The sequence below is a fragment of the Eurosta solidaginis genome, chromosome 4 (genome assembly GCF_040869045.1).
Source record: "Eurosta solidaginis isolate ZX-2024a chromosome 4, ASM4086904v1, whole genome shotgun sequence".
In the NCBI taxonomy this organism is placed as follows: Eukaryota; Metazoa; Arthropoda; class Insecta; order Diptera; family Tephritidae; genus Eurosta; species Eurosta solidaginis.
Genome location: NC_090322.1, coordinates 174,416,888 through 174,433,543, shown reverse-complemented (window position 1 = coordinate 174,433,543; position 16,656 = coordinate 174,416,888). Strand labels below are relative to the sequence as shown.

Genomic DNA, 16,656 nt, shown 5'->3' with positions numbered 1-16,656 from the left:
CTCGACACGGACAAAATGACTTTAAACAACTTCTACGAGCAAAAACTAAGATTGACCGACAACGAGCCGGTATATGTTAAAAACTATAGATTGCCATACTCTCAACGCGAAGAAATAAATCGCCAAGTAAATAAATTATTAGACAATGATTTGATTGAACCCAGTTATTCGAATTACAATAGTCCTTGGATTGTAGTCCCAAAGAAAGACACTAATGGTCAAAAAGCATATCGTATGTGCGTAGATTTTCGCGCAGTAAACAAAAACTCATTGCTGATAAATTTCCACTAGCTAGAGTCGACGATATTTTAGACAATCTCTGTAGAGCAAAATATTTTTCCACATTAGATCTTTTTTCTGGATTTCATCAAATCCCCTTGCATCCTGACCCACGTGACATTACTTCTTTCAGCACTGACCGAGGAGCATTTAGATGGAAAGTGCTTCCATTCGGCTTAAAGGTAGCACCTAATTCATTCTCACGAATGATGACAATAGCTTTTTCGGGTATACCATCCAATGTCGCATTTTTATACGTCGACGATATTATCGTCATAGGTTGCAGTGAAGCACACCATATTAAAAATCTTTCAAAAGTTTTCGATACTTGTAGATATTTCAATCTCAAACTTAACCCAAATAAATGCAACTGTTTACGACCAGAAGTCACATTTTTAGGTCACAAATGTTCAGCCAAAGGTTTGTTGCCAGACGACTCTAAAATAAACGCAGTTAAAAAGTATACAAAACCGACTGATAAAGACGCGGTACGACGATTCGTCGCGTTTGCAAACTATTGCAGACGGTTCATACCTAATTTTGCGTCTCTGGCAGCGCCTCTAAACCGATTAAGCAGACAAAGAGGTGAATTCGTATGGGACATAGAGTGCGAAAGAGCATTTTTATCTTTGAAAGCAGCGTTACTTTCACCAAAATTACTTCAATATCCAGATTTCACTAAACAATTTATTATTACCGTTGATGCTTCCACAACTGGATGTGGCGCTATTTTAAGTCAAGAACAGCAAGGTAGTGATTTACCAATTTGTTTCGCTTCTAAAGCGTTTAGTAAAGCAGATCAGAAAAAACCAATTATAGAATTGGAACTTTTAGCTATTTATTTCGCAATAAAGCAATTTCGACCATATGTGTATGGTACCCATTTTATTGTAAAGTCATACCATAGACCTCCAGTATACTTATTCAACATGAAAGACCCATCTTCAAAACTTTCAAGGATAAGACTAGAACTAGTTGAGTATAATTTCACTATTGTGTATATTAAGGGTAAATCAAACGTTGGCGCTGATGCACTACCGCGCATTACAATCGATGAGATTAAAGAATCGAACAAACAAATTTTAGCAGTACAGACAAGATCAATGTCAAATCGACAAAACGATGAAAACGTTCTCAAGAAAACAGATAAAAACATCGAAAAACATCTTACTTTACACGCTTATGACAAATTTTCCTTTAATTATTCGAAAAAAGTTCCGCGTAATAGAACCACAATTTCTTATGATGATAAAAGTCAAATTTCTAAAATGCATATAATCGCACATATGCGACGCAAAAAGATGGAACTACTTAATATCGAGATTGGTAACGAAATAACAAACTTAGGAGAGTTACTTTCGAAGTTACAAACAGTAGCTAACAATCACCATATTAACAAAGTTGAATGTCCAAAAGATGATCTATTTTTTAAATATTGTACAATTTAAAATTTAAAACAATGCGGAAATAAAATTTTAAAAACGTTAGAAATACTACTCACAGACCCAGTAAAACTATAACAGACGACAATACAAAAACCAAAATAATGACAATTTATCATAATGACCCTGTATCAGGCGGTCATTGTGGTGTTAAAAAGCTTTACGCAAAGATTCGTACTAAATACTTTTGGAAAAACATGACTCGTGACCAGTGTTGCCAGGTGATGAAAAAAAAGAAGCTAGATTGGCAAAAAAAAAAAGGTTAGAAAAAGCTAAATTTAGAAAAAAAAGAAGCTAAAAAAAGGCCAGAAATTTTTTTGGTTAATTCATAAAATTTTTTTTTTTATATTTTAGTTTACACATTTGTAAATAAAAACTTATAAACATAACTTAAACATAACTTCTTGTTTCAAAACATATCAGGCACATTTTCCTTGACTAGCACATGGAATTACTTTAAATGATTGCATATGTGTATATACACAAAAAAAATATTACAAACAAATTATTTATATAAAATATTCCCCGTCTGAAAAATCAGAAGAGCTTAAGTCTGCGTATAAAGTTTGGCTATTTACCATAGATATGAGATCATCGGTAATTTCAAAATCAATACAACATTTAGATAAGCGTTTTAACGAGCATCTAATATTAAGCAGCGCATTAAGCAATTTAATTTTTAGTTTGTTCCTTAATTTAGTTTTCAGAATTTTTATGCCACTAAAAATTCTTTCAACCTCCGCGTTACTGAGGGGTAATACTAAAAAACTAAATATGAATTCGACAAGTTCTAAAAAAGGTGGTTCGTTTAATGCATTTTTATGTTCTCGGACTTCCGACCAAAATTACATGGTGGAGTGTACATTTTTCCATTGTATAGTTATAAGTTTTCGCCACTGCAGCTCTATTAATGCTATTTGACTTGAAGAATAACTATGCTTCTCTTTTTCAAAGTAAGAAAATACATCTGGTTTTGAAACTTTCAACGAATTTTCAGCAGAAAAAGAATTAATCTTTTGTAGAAAACTCATATTATTAGGTATTAGGTGTTCACAGGAACTATTGAAATTATTTTATTTTAGAAATTATTAAAAATACATTCGGATTAAAAAAGGCTAGAAAAAAGTCACGAAGCTAAACCCAAAATTTCGAGGCTAAAGGCAAAAACAAAAGGCTAAATCTAGCCTCGAAAAGGCTAACCTGGCAACACTACTCGTGACATTGCTAAATTTGTCAAAAATTGCCAAAAATGCTTAGTAAACAAAGTCAAACCAAAAATCAAAGAAAATTTAGTATTGACTCCTACACCGAGTAAACCATTTGATATAGTTATTATTGATACAATCGGACCCTTACCACAATCGAGTTACGGTAACAAGTTCGCAGTTACCATCATATGCGATTTAACAAAATACCTGGTAACAATAGCCGTGCCAGATAAAAGCGCAAAAACAATAGTTTCAGCAATTTTCGAGAGATTTATTTTGATGTATGGTCCTATGAAATCCATCAGGTCAGATTTAGGTACCGAATATAAGAATGAAATTCTTGCAGAACTTATGAAACTTTTGAATATCAAACATGACTGTTAAACTGCATACCATCACGAAACTGTTGGTACAATAGAGCGTAATCCTCGGATCGTGCGCACATCTAAAACACTGGAGGCATGCCGTCCGTCTATCACAACGTGATCGATCTGATTGCGAGTATTTCGATCAGGAACCTAGCTTGATGTATTGTAATGACACCTTTCTCAAACTCAACACATCAAGCACACATCAGCTGATGTCGCGAGCACGGGCAAAATGCAACCCAGTGCGTGAGTGGCTCGGCCATTATATTTTCGGCAGCAAGAGCGGACACATCTTTTTTACAAATTATTAAACTTACGTTTTAGCTTGTAACAAATTGTAATTTAAAAAATACAATAAAAGCAGAGAGTGCTTCAACGTAAAATTGAATAAAAAGTGTTAAATAAAGCAACCTAGTTGAAATCCCAGCGAAACCAGAAAAACCATCTTTCCGTTTATTGAGTGCCGGCTACAGTCCAGCAGGTGTATTTGGAGACAAGCTGCAAGGCTGCAGCTCCCGCTGTCAGGAAGACAACTTGTAAGTAATCATTACCAGAGTAGGCAATCCCCTTGTAAAAGCACGTCGGGGCCTCTAATTCATTATAATAAAAAAACCATGTATGGCACATATATGGTACAGTATATTTTTATGCATGAACCTCGGGCTGGATATGACCATGTTTCGAGCACCGGCAAAGTCAATCAGCCTCAGTCCGTTAGGAGAAGTTTCATTGTGTATGCTGAACTTTCCGACTGTAGGCCAATAGGGGGGCAGAGCTCGTATGTGCGTTCTAATTGTTCATAAAAAGTGTCTTTCACCTCATCCTCTTTCTCCTCTGTCGGCGCATGGGCGCAGATGAATGATATATTAAAAAATGTTGCTTTTATTCGGATAGCGGCGAGACGTTCGTCCACAGGTGTGAACGCCAGAACTTGGAGACAAAGTCTCTCTCCCACCACGAATCCGACGCCGAAACTGCGCTTATTCGTATGGCCACTCCAATATATGTAACAATTTTTGATCTTCTTTCTTCCTTGCTTCGTCCAACGCATTTCTTGGATGGTGGCGATGTCAGATTTTGCTTCGACGAGGACATCAACCAGCCGGACATCTGCACCAATCCCATTCAGGGAGCGGACGTTCCATGTGCATGCCCTCAATTCATTGTCCTTCAAACGTTTGCCATGGTCGTCATCAATAAAGAGTGTATTTATCCGAGGCTTGTTGTTATATTTCATTGGAGTATGGTTTTACGTGGCGGGTCCCAATCCCAGCGCACAACCCGCTCAGCGGGGGTGAAAATATTACTTGGCACGTTTATATAGCGAGCCGTTTGCTCCAAGACAGACGCCCGCTTGCAGCCGCACCTAGAGGTGTACAGACGGTGCCGATGAGACCTCCCCCGGCTAGCCCTTAAACCGATTATGTCAGAGTGGCCTAGCCAGGTTGTCGCCTTCTCACGGATGTTTAGCGGCTACCCAGAGGATACTTGGCCGCAAGCGACCGGCAGTAGTGAGCTGCTTGAACCGCATGCAAAAGAATCGCTCTGGCCATTCCCAGGTGAATGGCGGTCAGAAGCTTTCCCCACTTTCGTAGACTTCTACACACGGCCCCACCCTCCAGAAGCTACAGGCCTGCCAAAATACTGCTCTCAGAATCGCCACGGGCTGTCTTCTTATGTCCCCAGAACACCATCTACATAATGAGGCGAAAATACTCCCCACCTGGGAGAGAAATGAGATGCTAACCAAACAGTTCCTGTTGAATACCCAGAAACCTGGGTATCCAAACAGACATCTGATTGATGAGCCAACACCGCCTAGGGGCTTAAGGAGTCATATCCGTAAGCATTTTGAGGGAATACGGCACCTGAGAACCCAGCCGTATGAAGCAAAAAGACACAAGCAGGTCCTTGGTGAACTCCACAAACAGGCGTCGGACCTTTATGTCAGGAATTGCCCGGTGAATCCAGTACTCAAAGAAAAGTAGCCAAAACTTGTGGAAGAGGAACGCATACTCCCCAGGGAAACGCGTGTCACTCTTGCTCAACTTCGTTCTGGATACTGTAACAGGTTAAACTCTTACCTATCCAGAATCAACCCCGACATACAAAATGTATGCCCCGCTTGCAATGTGTCCCCACATGACACCAACCATCTCTTTAATTGTAATGTGGAACCAACGCCTCTAACACCCCTTTCATTATGGTCCACCCCTGTTGAAACAGCAAGTTTCCTTGGACTCCCGTTAGAGGATATTGATGTCAATTTGTGATCGGTCGCGGTTGTTAGGTGGGGCGAAGCACTGCTACAACAACAACAACCCTGATGCTGAGGGACTCTGCCAAATACCTAGGAGTAATTTTGGATAGGAAACTATCCTGGAGGGAAAACGCTCAGGAGCGTGTAAAAAACCAACGGTGGCACTGTACAGCTGTAGGGGAGCTGTTGGGCGAAAATGGGGATTATCACCGGATATTACCCTGTGGCTCTACACCGCTGTGGTTAGACCAATTCTTTTATACGGGGTAGTGGTCTGGTGGACGAGCTTAGATACTAAATCAAACCTACGGGTATTCCAGAAGGTACAAAGAGGTGCTTTAATCTGCGTGGGGGTGCCCTGCGCACCACCCCTGCGGAGCCGCTGGACACTATTTTTAATGTGTTGCTAGTAGATTTCATGGCCAAGCAATGTGCGGCCTTTTCTGCTCTGTGGCTGCGAGAGTTATCCGGATGAAGAGATAATGTGGATGGCCATGCAGCTATCCTTAAGTATCTGGATTCGCCTTCGTCGAACTATTGCGCTCCGACTGTATTTTTCAATGTGAAGTACGAGGTTATTATCCCGGATAGGGATTATTGGTTGAAGGAGCCGCCGGACCTGACCGATAGGCTGCAGATATATACTGACGGCTCCAAACAGGATTATAAGGTGGGCAGCGGTGTCTTTGCACCTCAACTAGGGTGGAATCTATCATTTAGCCTCCCGATCATTGCAGCGTCTTTCAGGCGGAGGTGGCTGCTATAAATGAGGCCGCTGATCACCTGGGGAAGGTTGCTCAAATTTGTATTTACTCTGACAGCCAGGATGCACTAAAAGCACTTGGATCGGTCCAGGACAGTAGAGAAGTGCCGCAAATCTCTTAACGAGATCGCTGAGCAAACTTCCCTCAGTCTTGTATGGGTGCCTGGACACTCAAATATACCGGGCAATGAGATGACTGACGAACTTGCAAGAGGGGGCACATCCGTTCCGCTTTCGTCGTCCTGGAAGGGATTGAGCATGCCGCTCGCTACCTGTAAGCTCATTTTGAAAGGGATTTTCCTTAGGGAAGCGGGTGTGATATGGGGCAATCTTGAATCCTGCTAGCACTCCAAGCTCGTGTGGCCTGAATGGGGCCCGACACGCGCAAAAAGTCTCCTTCTTCTTGGAGGGGGGGGGGGGGGGATATCTCTGGTGGTTGGATTTATAACCGGCCACATAGCAATCGGGAGGCACGCACAACGGCTCGATGCTTCCTATAATGATTACTGCAGGAGCTGCAAAGACGAAGAGGAGATAGAAACAGTTTCTGTGCGATTGTCCCGCGCTTTGGCACAAGAGGAAGAAATCTCTGGGATCTCCCTTCTTTCACGATCTTTGTGATCTGGCTTAGTTGGGACCTAAGAAACTCCTGACGTTTGCTGTATCGAGCTGTTGGTTTGAGTAGGGGAGAGATCCACGTGGTATCACAATGGGACCTTTTTGGGCCTAAGTGCACTGGTGATCGCACCGGTGGCCACTCTAACCTAACCTACCTAACCTTGCTCAGTACTAAAAAGCATCGAGTTCAAAATACTTGGACATTTTTGGTAAAATTATCGATACTACCCACATTGTACTCATATCCTTCAATCACTAAATGGCCAGGGAAAAACTTTTGTGAGGCAATCTGCTTCAGCAGAAAAAAAAGGTTTAACATCAATATGGCTAGACCTCGTAGATATTTGGATTTTGGGGGGCATTAATCTGAGCCAATGATATAAACGTGTGATCTAGGGATTAATTACCCCGTATAACACTAGGCGGAATACTGGACCAAAACTATTTTTTGAAGCATAAGCAGAAAAGTAATTTCCCTGTTTTACGAATCTACCTCCAAAACATTTAGAGAAATATGATTTAGTCGAATACTTGCCTTAAAGATTTTGGTTACTTAGGACCGCATTCTCTATTGCGAACGATAGCTCAGACGAAACGAATCGTCTCTTATCATCTTCATCCAGCAATGGTATTTTCTATCACTTTCGTTCGTTTTTTACGTCATGTCGAAGAGGAAGGCCTCTGCAATTGCCAGATGATGAAAGTGACAGAGAATACCATTGCTAGGCGAAGTTGTTAAGAGACTATTCGTTCGTCTGAGCTATCGTTCGCAATACAGAATGATGCCCATAAATATTCCGAAATTTTTGTTTGGACTTTTTTTTTACTTCCTTTACGGTTTGTGTCTTATCAGTTGTTCTGTTTTTATTTTTCAGAAACTACAGAGCCGTCAACTGGGCGGAAAACAAATGTTCATCCTACGTCTAACTAAGAAATACTGATCACCATTAGACAATTTCTAAGCCAAACATTGCATTTTTTCAAATGACCGGAGCGTGGTTAGCAACCAACGCTTAATAAAGAAATATCACAGTGGTGCGTAGTGGTGTCAAGTTGGCCATGGTCTATGGCTGCTTGATCAAATATCAACCATTTTAAATTTCGCTCGCGTTCAATTGCTACACAAAAATGGGCGCAACCGCTTCAAGCGGCGGCTATCCAATGACGGCCACAAGCAGCAATGGTGGAGGTAGTTCTGGCCTTTTGCTACCCACCTCAGCTGCATTAACAAGCAGTGCTTCTGGAAGTGGCGGTGGACCTGGAGGGAGCTCCTCAATGATGGGCGCAGCCGGCGCGGGTGTACCACATTTTCGAGAGCAACGTCGAAAACGAGTGACTGGTTTTGCAACACTTAAACGAAAATTCATAAGACGACGACGTTCTTCAAAAGCCTGTGATCATGCGCGTGTTTTGCGCGATTTCGTATCTGACTGGACACCACTGGAATTAGCAGCATTATGCGAAGAATATGAAGCGTTGGCAGCGCTAAGAGATTTATCGGTACGAAATAATCGAACGATTAAAAAAAAAATCATTGCAATTAATTAAATTCTGTTAATATATTTTGTATTTAGGTTCAAGCGGAACTCGCCCGTCCACCTGCAACCACATTTAAACAAGATTTGGCCGCGCTTTATGATATGAAGACTTGTACTGACTGTGACCTTGTATTTCGTGGTTCTATTTTTCCTGTACATCGATCGATACTCTCTTCACGTTGTTCTTATTTTCGAGATTTGTTGGCGGGCTGTCCCGGTTTTGGTGCACGCATTTGTCTTGAATTGCCAACATCGCCAATCGATGTACAAATGTTTTCGTCGTTATTGCGTTACCTGTACACGGGCGATCTATGTCCACATGATCCAACTATTGATATTAGTTTGCTGCGGCAATTGGGCGATGACTTTGGTACACCGAATCACCTTGAACATGATCTAAGATATTTACTTGAGACTGGGGATTATGCTGATGCGGCATTGGTCTTCACTGCTGAGGGTAACGATTATCATCGACCAGATTCGGGTAGTTCGGAATATGGTTTTAGACCAAAACTAGAATTGCCCTGTCACAAGGCAGTACTCAGTGCGCGTTCGCCGTTCTTTCGTAATCTGATAGCGCGTCGTACGCGCAACGTTGATGAGTACACAGAGCGGGCATTACATGTGCCGACACGCATTGTGCTTGATGAGACAGTGATACCGAAGAGATATGCGCGTGTGCTGTTACATGCCATCTATCTGGACACAGTTGACCTGACATTAATACTGCGTGGTGCTGGGTCAGGAAATTCGGCGGGTTCGCTCGGTGAAGTGCATGCATTAACGAATACGGGACGTGCGCGCCCAACGCCGTTGGAGGAGGCTATGGAACTTTATCAAATCGGCAGGTTTCTTGAATTAGACATAATAGCGCAAGGTTGCGAGGATCTAATATTGGAATGGCTAACATTGGATACACTGCCTACGGTGCTAAAATGGGGTTCACAGGTTTGTACATATATAGTAAATAAAATAAAAGCAAATAAAAGTGTCTATGAGAGTAGGATGTGAAAAAAGAACGAGATTATGTTATACATAATATGCCCCTTAATAATCAAAATTTACCTTGGTTTTGGAAATGGGCCTGAGATGTTCCCGATACAGCCCCAAAACTATTCCGAAAATAATCTCGCACAAATAGCCCCCTATTGATTTCTAAAATCATAGTCCCCAAATAGTCTCGAAATTATCACAAAATAGTTCCAAATTGATGCAGAGATGGTCCAGAAATATTCACGACAACAATCTTGAAATGATCCGCAAATTACCCGAAAATGGTGAATACTTCGGGGACACAAACCCTAAACGATCCGAAGATAATGCCAAACAAATTCTCCAATGTCCCCCAATAGTTCAGATTTTATCCTAAAACTGTCCTGCAACGGTTACGTAATGATTCAGAGGTAGTCCCCAAATGATACGAAAAAAACCGATATGATTCCTAAATGGTCCTCAAATGATACAAAGATAATCCTGAAATTTTAAGTTATTAGTCCGGAAAGGGTCCGGAGATATCCTAATATGCTGCCGAAATGATCCCAAAACCCAAATCCCGAGATAATCACTTAATTGTGCCGGAAAAACCCCTTAATGATCCGAAAACACTTCCGAAATAAATCCAAAAATAGTGCCGAATATCATCTAGTATATCACCATAACACCAAACATCGTTGGTTTATGGTTGAAAGGGTTGTCAAAATTGCTTGGTTACATAGAGTAATAACTATTTATAAAAACGCTTCTAGGATGGGCATAATCAATTTTCTAAAATTGTTTAGATCTCGACATATGCGACCTATACACCATAATTCCTGGTCCAGCTCAAACTGCCCGATAAGAAAACAAGTAAGGAAGGCTAAGTTCGGGTGTAACCGAACATTACATACTCAGTTGAGAGCTATGGAGACAAAATAAGGAAAATCACCATGTAGGAAAATGAACCTATGGTAACCCTGGAATGTGGTTGTATGACATGTGTATCAAATGTAAGGTATTAAAGAGTATTTTAAGAGAGAGTAGGCCATAGTTCTATGGATGGACGCCATTTAGGGATATCGCCATAAAGGTGGACCAGGGCTGACGCTAGAATTTGTTTGTACGATATGGGTATCAAATGAAAGGTGTTACTGAGCATTTTAAGAGGGAGCGGGCCTTAGGTCTATCGGTGGACGCTTTTTCGAGATATCGCCATTAAGGTGGGCCATGTGTTTGTACAATATGGGTATCAAATGAAAGGTGGTAATGAGTATTTTAAAAGGGAATGGGCTTTAGTTCTATAGGTGAACGCCTTTTCGAGAAATCGCCATAAAGGTGGACCAGGGGTGACTCTAGAATATGTTTGTACGATATGGGTATCAAATGAAAGGTGTTAATGAGTATTTTCAAAGGGAGTGATCCTTAGTTCCATAGGTGGACGCCGTTTCGAGATATCGCCATAAAGGTGGACCAGGGGTGACTCCAGAATGTGTTTGTACGATATGGGAATCAAATGAAAGGTGTTACTGAGCATTTTAAGAGGGAGTGGGCATTAGGTCTATAGGTGGACGTCTTTTCGAGATGTCGCCATTAGGGTGGGCCAGGGGTGACTCTAGAATGGTTGTACGATATGGGTATCAAACGAAAGGTGTTACTGAGGATTTTAAAAGGGAGTGGGCATTAGGTCTATAGGTGGACGCCTTTTCGAGATATCGCCATAAAGGTGGGCCAGGGGTGACTCTAGAATGTGTTTTTACGATATGGGTATCAAATGAAAGGTGGTAATGAGTATTTTAAAAGGGAGTAATCCTTAGTTCTATAGGTGGAAGCCTTTTCGAGATATCGCCATAAAGGTGGACCAGGGGTGACTCTAGAATGTTTGTACGATATGGGTATCAAACGAAAGGTGTTACTGAGCATTTTAAGAGGGAATGGGCATTAAGTCTATTGGTGGACGCCTTTTCGAGATATCGCCATTAGGGTGGGCCAGGGGTGACTCTAGAATGTGTTTGTACGATATGGGTATCAAACGAAAGGTGTTACTGAGCATTTTAAGAGGGAATGGGCATTAGGTCTATAGGTGGACGCCTTTTCGAGATATCGCCATTAGGGTGGGCCAGGGGTGACTCTAGAATGTTTGTACGATATGGGTATCAAACGAAAGGTGTTACTGATCATTTTAAGAGGGAGTGGGCATTAGATCTATAGGTGGACGCCTTTTCGAGATATCACCATTAGGGTGGGCCAGGGGTGACTGTAGAATGTTTGTACGATATGGGTATCAAACGAAAGGTGTTACTGAGCATTTTAAGAGGGAGTAGGCATTAGGTCTATAGGTGGACACCTTTTCGAGATATCGCCATTAGGGTGGGCCAGGGGTGACTCTAGAATGTTTGTACGATATGGGTATCAAACGAAAGGTGTTACTGAGCATTTTAGGAGGGAGTGGGCATTAGGTCTATAGGTGGACGCCTTTTCGAGATATCGCCATTAGGGTGGGCCAGGGGTGACTCGAGAATGTTTGTACGATATGGGTATCAAACGAAAGGTGTTACTGAGCATTTTAAGAGGGAGTGGGCATTAGGTCTATAGGTGGACGCCTTTTTGAGAAATCGCCATTAGGGTGGGCCAGGGGTGACTCTAAAATGTTTGTACGATATGGGCGAATAACGAAAGGTGTTACTGAGCATTTTAAGAGGGAGTGGGCATTAGGTCTATAGGTGGACGCCTTTTCGAGATATCGCCATTAGGGTGGGCCAGGGGTGACTCTAGAATATGTTTGTACGATATGGATATCAAATTAAAGGTATTAATGAGGGTTTTAAAAGCGAGTGGCCCTTAGTTTTATATGTGAAGGCGTTTTCGAGATATCTACCAAAATGTGGACCAGGGTGATCCAGAACATCATCTGTCGGGTACCGCTAATTTATTTATATATGTAATACCACGTACAGTATTCCTTCCAAGATTCCAAGGGCTTTTGATTTCGCCCTGCAAAACTTTTTCATTTTCTTCTACTTAATATGGTAGGTGTCACCCATTTTACCAAGTTTTTTTCTAAAGTTATATTTTGCGTCAATAGACCAATAAAATTACCATATTTCATTCCTTTTTTTGTATTTGGTATATAATTATGGCATTTTTTCATTTTTCGTAATTTTCGATATCGAAAAAGTGGGCATGGTCATAGTCGGATTTCGGCCATTTTTTACACCAATACAAAGTGAGTTCAGATAAGTACGTGAACTGAGTTTAGTAAAGATATATCGATTTTTGCTCAAGTTATCGTGTTAACGGCCGAGCGGAAGGACATACGATCGACTGTGTATAAAAACTGGGCGTGGCTTCAACCGATTTCGCCCTTTTTCAGAGAAAACAGTTATCGTCCTAGGAGCTAAGCCTCTACCAAAATTCACAAGGATTGGTTAATTTTTGTTCGACTTATGGCATTAAAAGCATCCTAGACAAATTAAATAAAAAAGGGCGGAGCCACGCCCATTTTGAAATTTTCTTTTATTTTTGTATTTTGTGCACCATATCATTACTGCAGTTGAATGTTGGCATAATTGACTTATATGCTGTAAAGATATTAACTTTTCTTTTAAAATTTGAATTTAAAAAAAAAAATTTTTAAAAAGTGGGCGTGGTCGTTCTTCGATTTTGCTAATTTTTATTAAGCAGACATAAAGTAATAAGAGTAACGTTCCTGCCAAATTTCATCATGATATCTTTAACGACTGCCAAATTACAGCTTGCAAAACTTCTAAATTACCTTCACTTAAAAGTGGGCGGTGCCACGCCCATTGTCAAAAATTTTACTGGTTTTCTATTCTGCGTCATAAGCTCAACTCACCTACCAAGTTTCATCGCTTAATGCATATTTGGTAATGAATTATCGCACTTTTTCGAAATTTTCGATATCGAAAAAGTGGGCGTGGTTATTGTCCGATATCGTTCATTTTAAATAGCGATCTGAGATGAGTGCCTAGGAACCTACATACCAAATTTCATCAAGATACCTCAAAATTTACTCAAGTTATCGTGTTAACGGACAAACGGACGGACGGACGGACGGACGGACGGACATGGCTCAATCGAATTTTTTTTCGATACTGATGATTTTGATATATGGAAGTCTATATCTATCTCGATTCCTTTATACCTGTACAACCAACCGTTATGCAATCAAAGTTAATATACTCTGTGAGCTCTGCTCAACTGAGTATAAAAAAACATATCCCAAAGAAAATGTGGTTGCCGTAGGTACTTTTCAAAAAATTGCATTCCAAGTGCTGTTCAAATCCTTTTCCATCCTAAAATCAATTTAAAGTTAACTGCACGCAAGAAACGCATGGCTCCTCCTTCAAAAAGAGGTGGCCAGTAAATCCTTCCAGGCTATATGTGTGCAAAATTTCATTCAAATACGTTCAGCCGTTGTAGCGTTGAGCCACAAAGACAAGGGTCTAAACATTTTCGCATCCAAGCATACAAATTTTACATATCTTTATAAAATTTCGCTTCCTCTTTAATAGCCAAATTATAATTCTAAGGTATAAACAATTATATATGCATCGATAGGTCTTTTCCAGGAGAACTGCAGGCCATTCAAAAATGTTAAATTTAGCGCTAAAATATTAATCTGAAAACAGCACCACTACCAATGCGAAACACGTATTTAAACTATTAGAATGTTTACACTCACACTACGAACATGTGTAAGATATTGTTGTGCTGAGAAAACCAAACAATGCAAACGAACACAGGTTTGATCTCGCGAGCAAATGATCGAAGAGAGTTTTATTTGTTGGTAGTATAGGAGAATCAGCAAATATGAGTAAATGTGTAATTTTCTTTGCTGATATTCAAAGTGTTTACAAAATCAAACGCGAATAATCAAGTTGGAGTATGTACTCGTTTTGTTGGTTAAAGCAATTTTTAATACTACTTTGTTAATTACAAAAACATAAATATATAAAATAAAACAAAATAAAATAAAGTAAAATAAAATAAAATGAAATAAATTAAGATAAAATAAAATAAAGGAAAGAGGAGGGAATGAAAGTAAAAGAAAGAAAAGGAAGAACAAGGAAAGGAACGAAAAGGAAGGGAATAAAAAGAAGGGAAAGAAAGGGAGGGAAGGAAAGGAAAGAAAAGGAAAGCAAAGGAGAGGTAAATAAAGGAAAGGAAAGAAAACGAAAGCAAAGGAGATGAAATAAAGGAAAGGAATGGAAAATTAAAGAAAAGAAAGGAAAGCAAACGAACGGAAGGGAAAGGGAAGGAAATTAAAGCAAAGGAAAGAAAGTGAACAAAGGAAAGGAATGGAAAGAAAAATTAAGGGAAATAAGCGAAAGTTAGGGGAATTAAAAGAAAGTGAAATAAAAAGAAAGACAATGAGACAAAAGGGAAGGGATGCAAAGCAGAAGTGTAGCAGTTAAATTGCATCAAAGGAACTAGGGAAATCGATTGATGACGATAAAAGTACTCTTGAAGAATATTAAATATTAAAAAACCTTTTTTATAGCCCCACGGTTCAGCATGGGTATATAGACAAGCGTGCCAGTATCTGCGAGAAGAATTCTCGGCTGTTAGTGCTTCACCGGTGCTGCATCAACTGGACAAGTCTCAATTGATACATGTGTTGCAGAGTAATTTTTTGCAAGCATCCGAGCTCGAAGTACTACAGGCTGTGCTTAAATGGGGAGAGCAGGAGCTCATAAGGCGTATGGAAGATCGTGAACCAAATATTTTGTCACATACCGCACATTCGGTAACACGAAAAGGTGTAAAAAAACGTGATTTGAGCGATGTGGAGCTGCGTGAAATCCTCTCCGAGCTGCTGCCATTAGTGCGTATGGATCATGTTTTGCCGCCAAATAGTGAAGTACTAACCCAAGCTATCAGGCGTGGACTAGTGAGTACGCCACCATCGCACATGATAAGTGATGATAGAGAGAATTTACGTGTGAACGCTTGGATACGTGGTGGTAAAAATCAAGGCTTATTTGTTCGCCCACGTCTCTTCATGCCATACTTCGAAGAAGTTAAAGTGCTTTTAGAGGATCGTATGGCATCCTCACATCATCAAGCGGAATTGATGCGTATGCGACGATCACGACATCTGCCCGACATTCCAGATACTCTCTATATGGTATCACGCATAAACGCTGCCATCAAACCAAATGTAGCTACAGCAGCAGCAGTAAGTGGAAAAGAGAGTGTTAACATACTGGCAGCTGCAGCTGCTATACCGCCCCCGGACACGCAAACTTTAGCAGCATTATTAAAGCGTGAACATAAATTGCATCAGTCACCGATGTGCCAACGTGCGTTATTGTTGCCGCTTTCATCGAAGCATGAAATTGATCGACAGATACGTTTGCGTGTTGTACGCGAATTCAATTTACCAGATGCAGTTTCAGATTTACTTGAAACATCTTTGCTAAGTAAACAAAATGCTGCGGCCGCAGCTGTAACAAATATGACTGAGGATAGTGTAAGCTGTGTCGGAATTGCATCGACCACACAAACCGATACGAATTTAATTGAAGATGACGATCAAACGCCGCCACCATCACCAGCGGCGGCAGCAGGATCTGTGCAAAGATTAACTACACCTGGTGGTTTTCATTGTACTTCAGTTGGTTCATCGGCTGCATCTTCGACATGTGCTGGCGAAGGCATACAACCATGCTATAGCCGGAATTTAACCTTCCCGCGTCAACATCCTGGTGGTTTATTAGGTTTAGGTGGTACTTTAGGCGCTGGTATACCCACAAATATCGGTAGTGCTGGAGGTGGTGGTTTGCAAGCAAATTACGCTCGTCTCTCAGCATCGGGGCATCGCCGAAGTGATTTACCTGCTCTCATCACAGAAGGGGATTATCGTTTTCCGCATGGTAGTGCACTGGGTATTGATGTCGGTCGTGCTGACGGTGGTGCCGGTGCAGTTGGTTATGGCGGCGATGGTGTCAACGGTGGTCATTTGTCAGACATGATGCCCGACGTTGCTATGGCAACAGCTTCGTTAGGTCAGCTGCATTTGGCGAATACCTCGAATAGCGGTAATAATGGTGATATGCATGAAAGTCTTCAATTGGATTTGGGTGATGGACCAAGTCATATAATGGGCGGTGGGGGTGCATCTGCTGGTGCTGCTGGACCAATGGGTTTGCGTGGTTTACAGGTGAGTTACACGCTGAGTTTGA

General features: G+C 40.9%; 1 protein-coding gene across 1 annotated transcript in view; it reads left to right on the top strand.

Annotated features, from left to right (window-relative positions):
* LOC137250655 (BTB/POZ domain-containing protein 7) overlaps nucleotides 1–16,656 on the top strand; it is a 97,487-nt gene that overhangs the window by 64,638 nt on the left and 16,193 nt on the right. Inside the window, exons 2-4 of the mRNA XM_067783830.1 lie at nucleotides 7,814–8,438; nucleotides 8,513–9,424; nucleotides 14,973–16,634. Of these exons, the coding sequence (XP_067639931.1) occupies nucleotides 8,067–8,438; nucleotides 8,513–9,424; nucleotides 14,973–16,634 (2,946 nt within the window). The 5' untranslated portion in view covers nucleotides 7,814–8,066. The remainder of the gene's footprint in view (nucleotides 1–7,813; nucleotides 8,439–8,512; nucleotides 9,425–14,972; nucleotides 16,635–16,656) is intronic.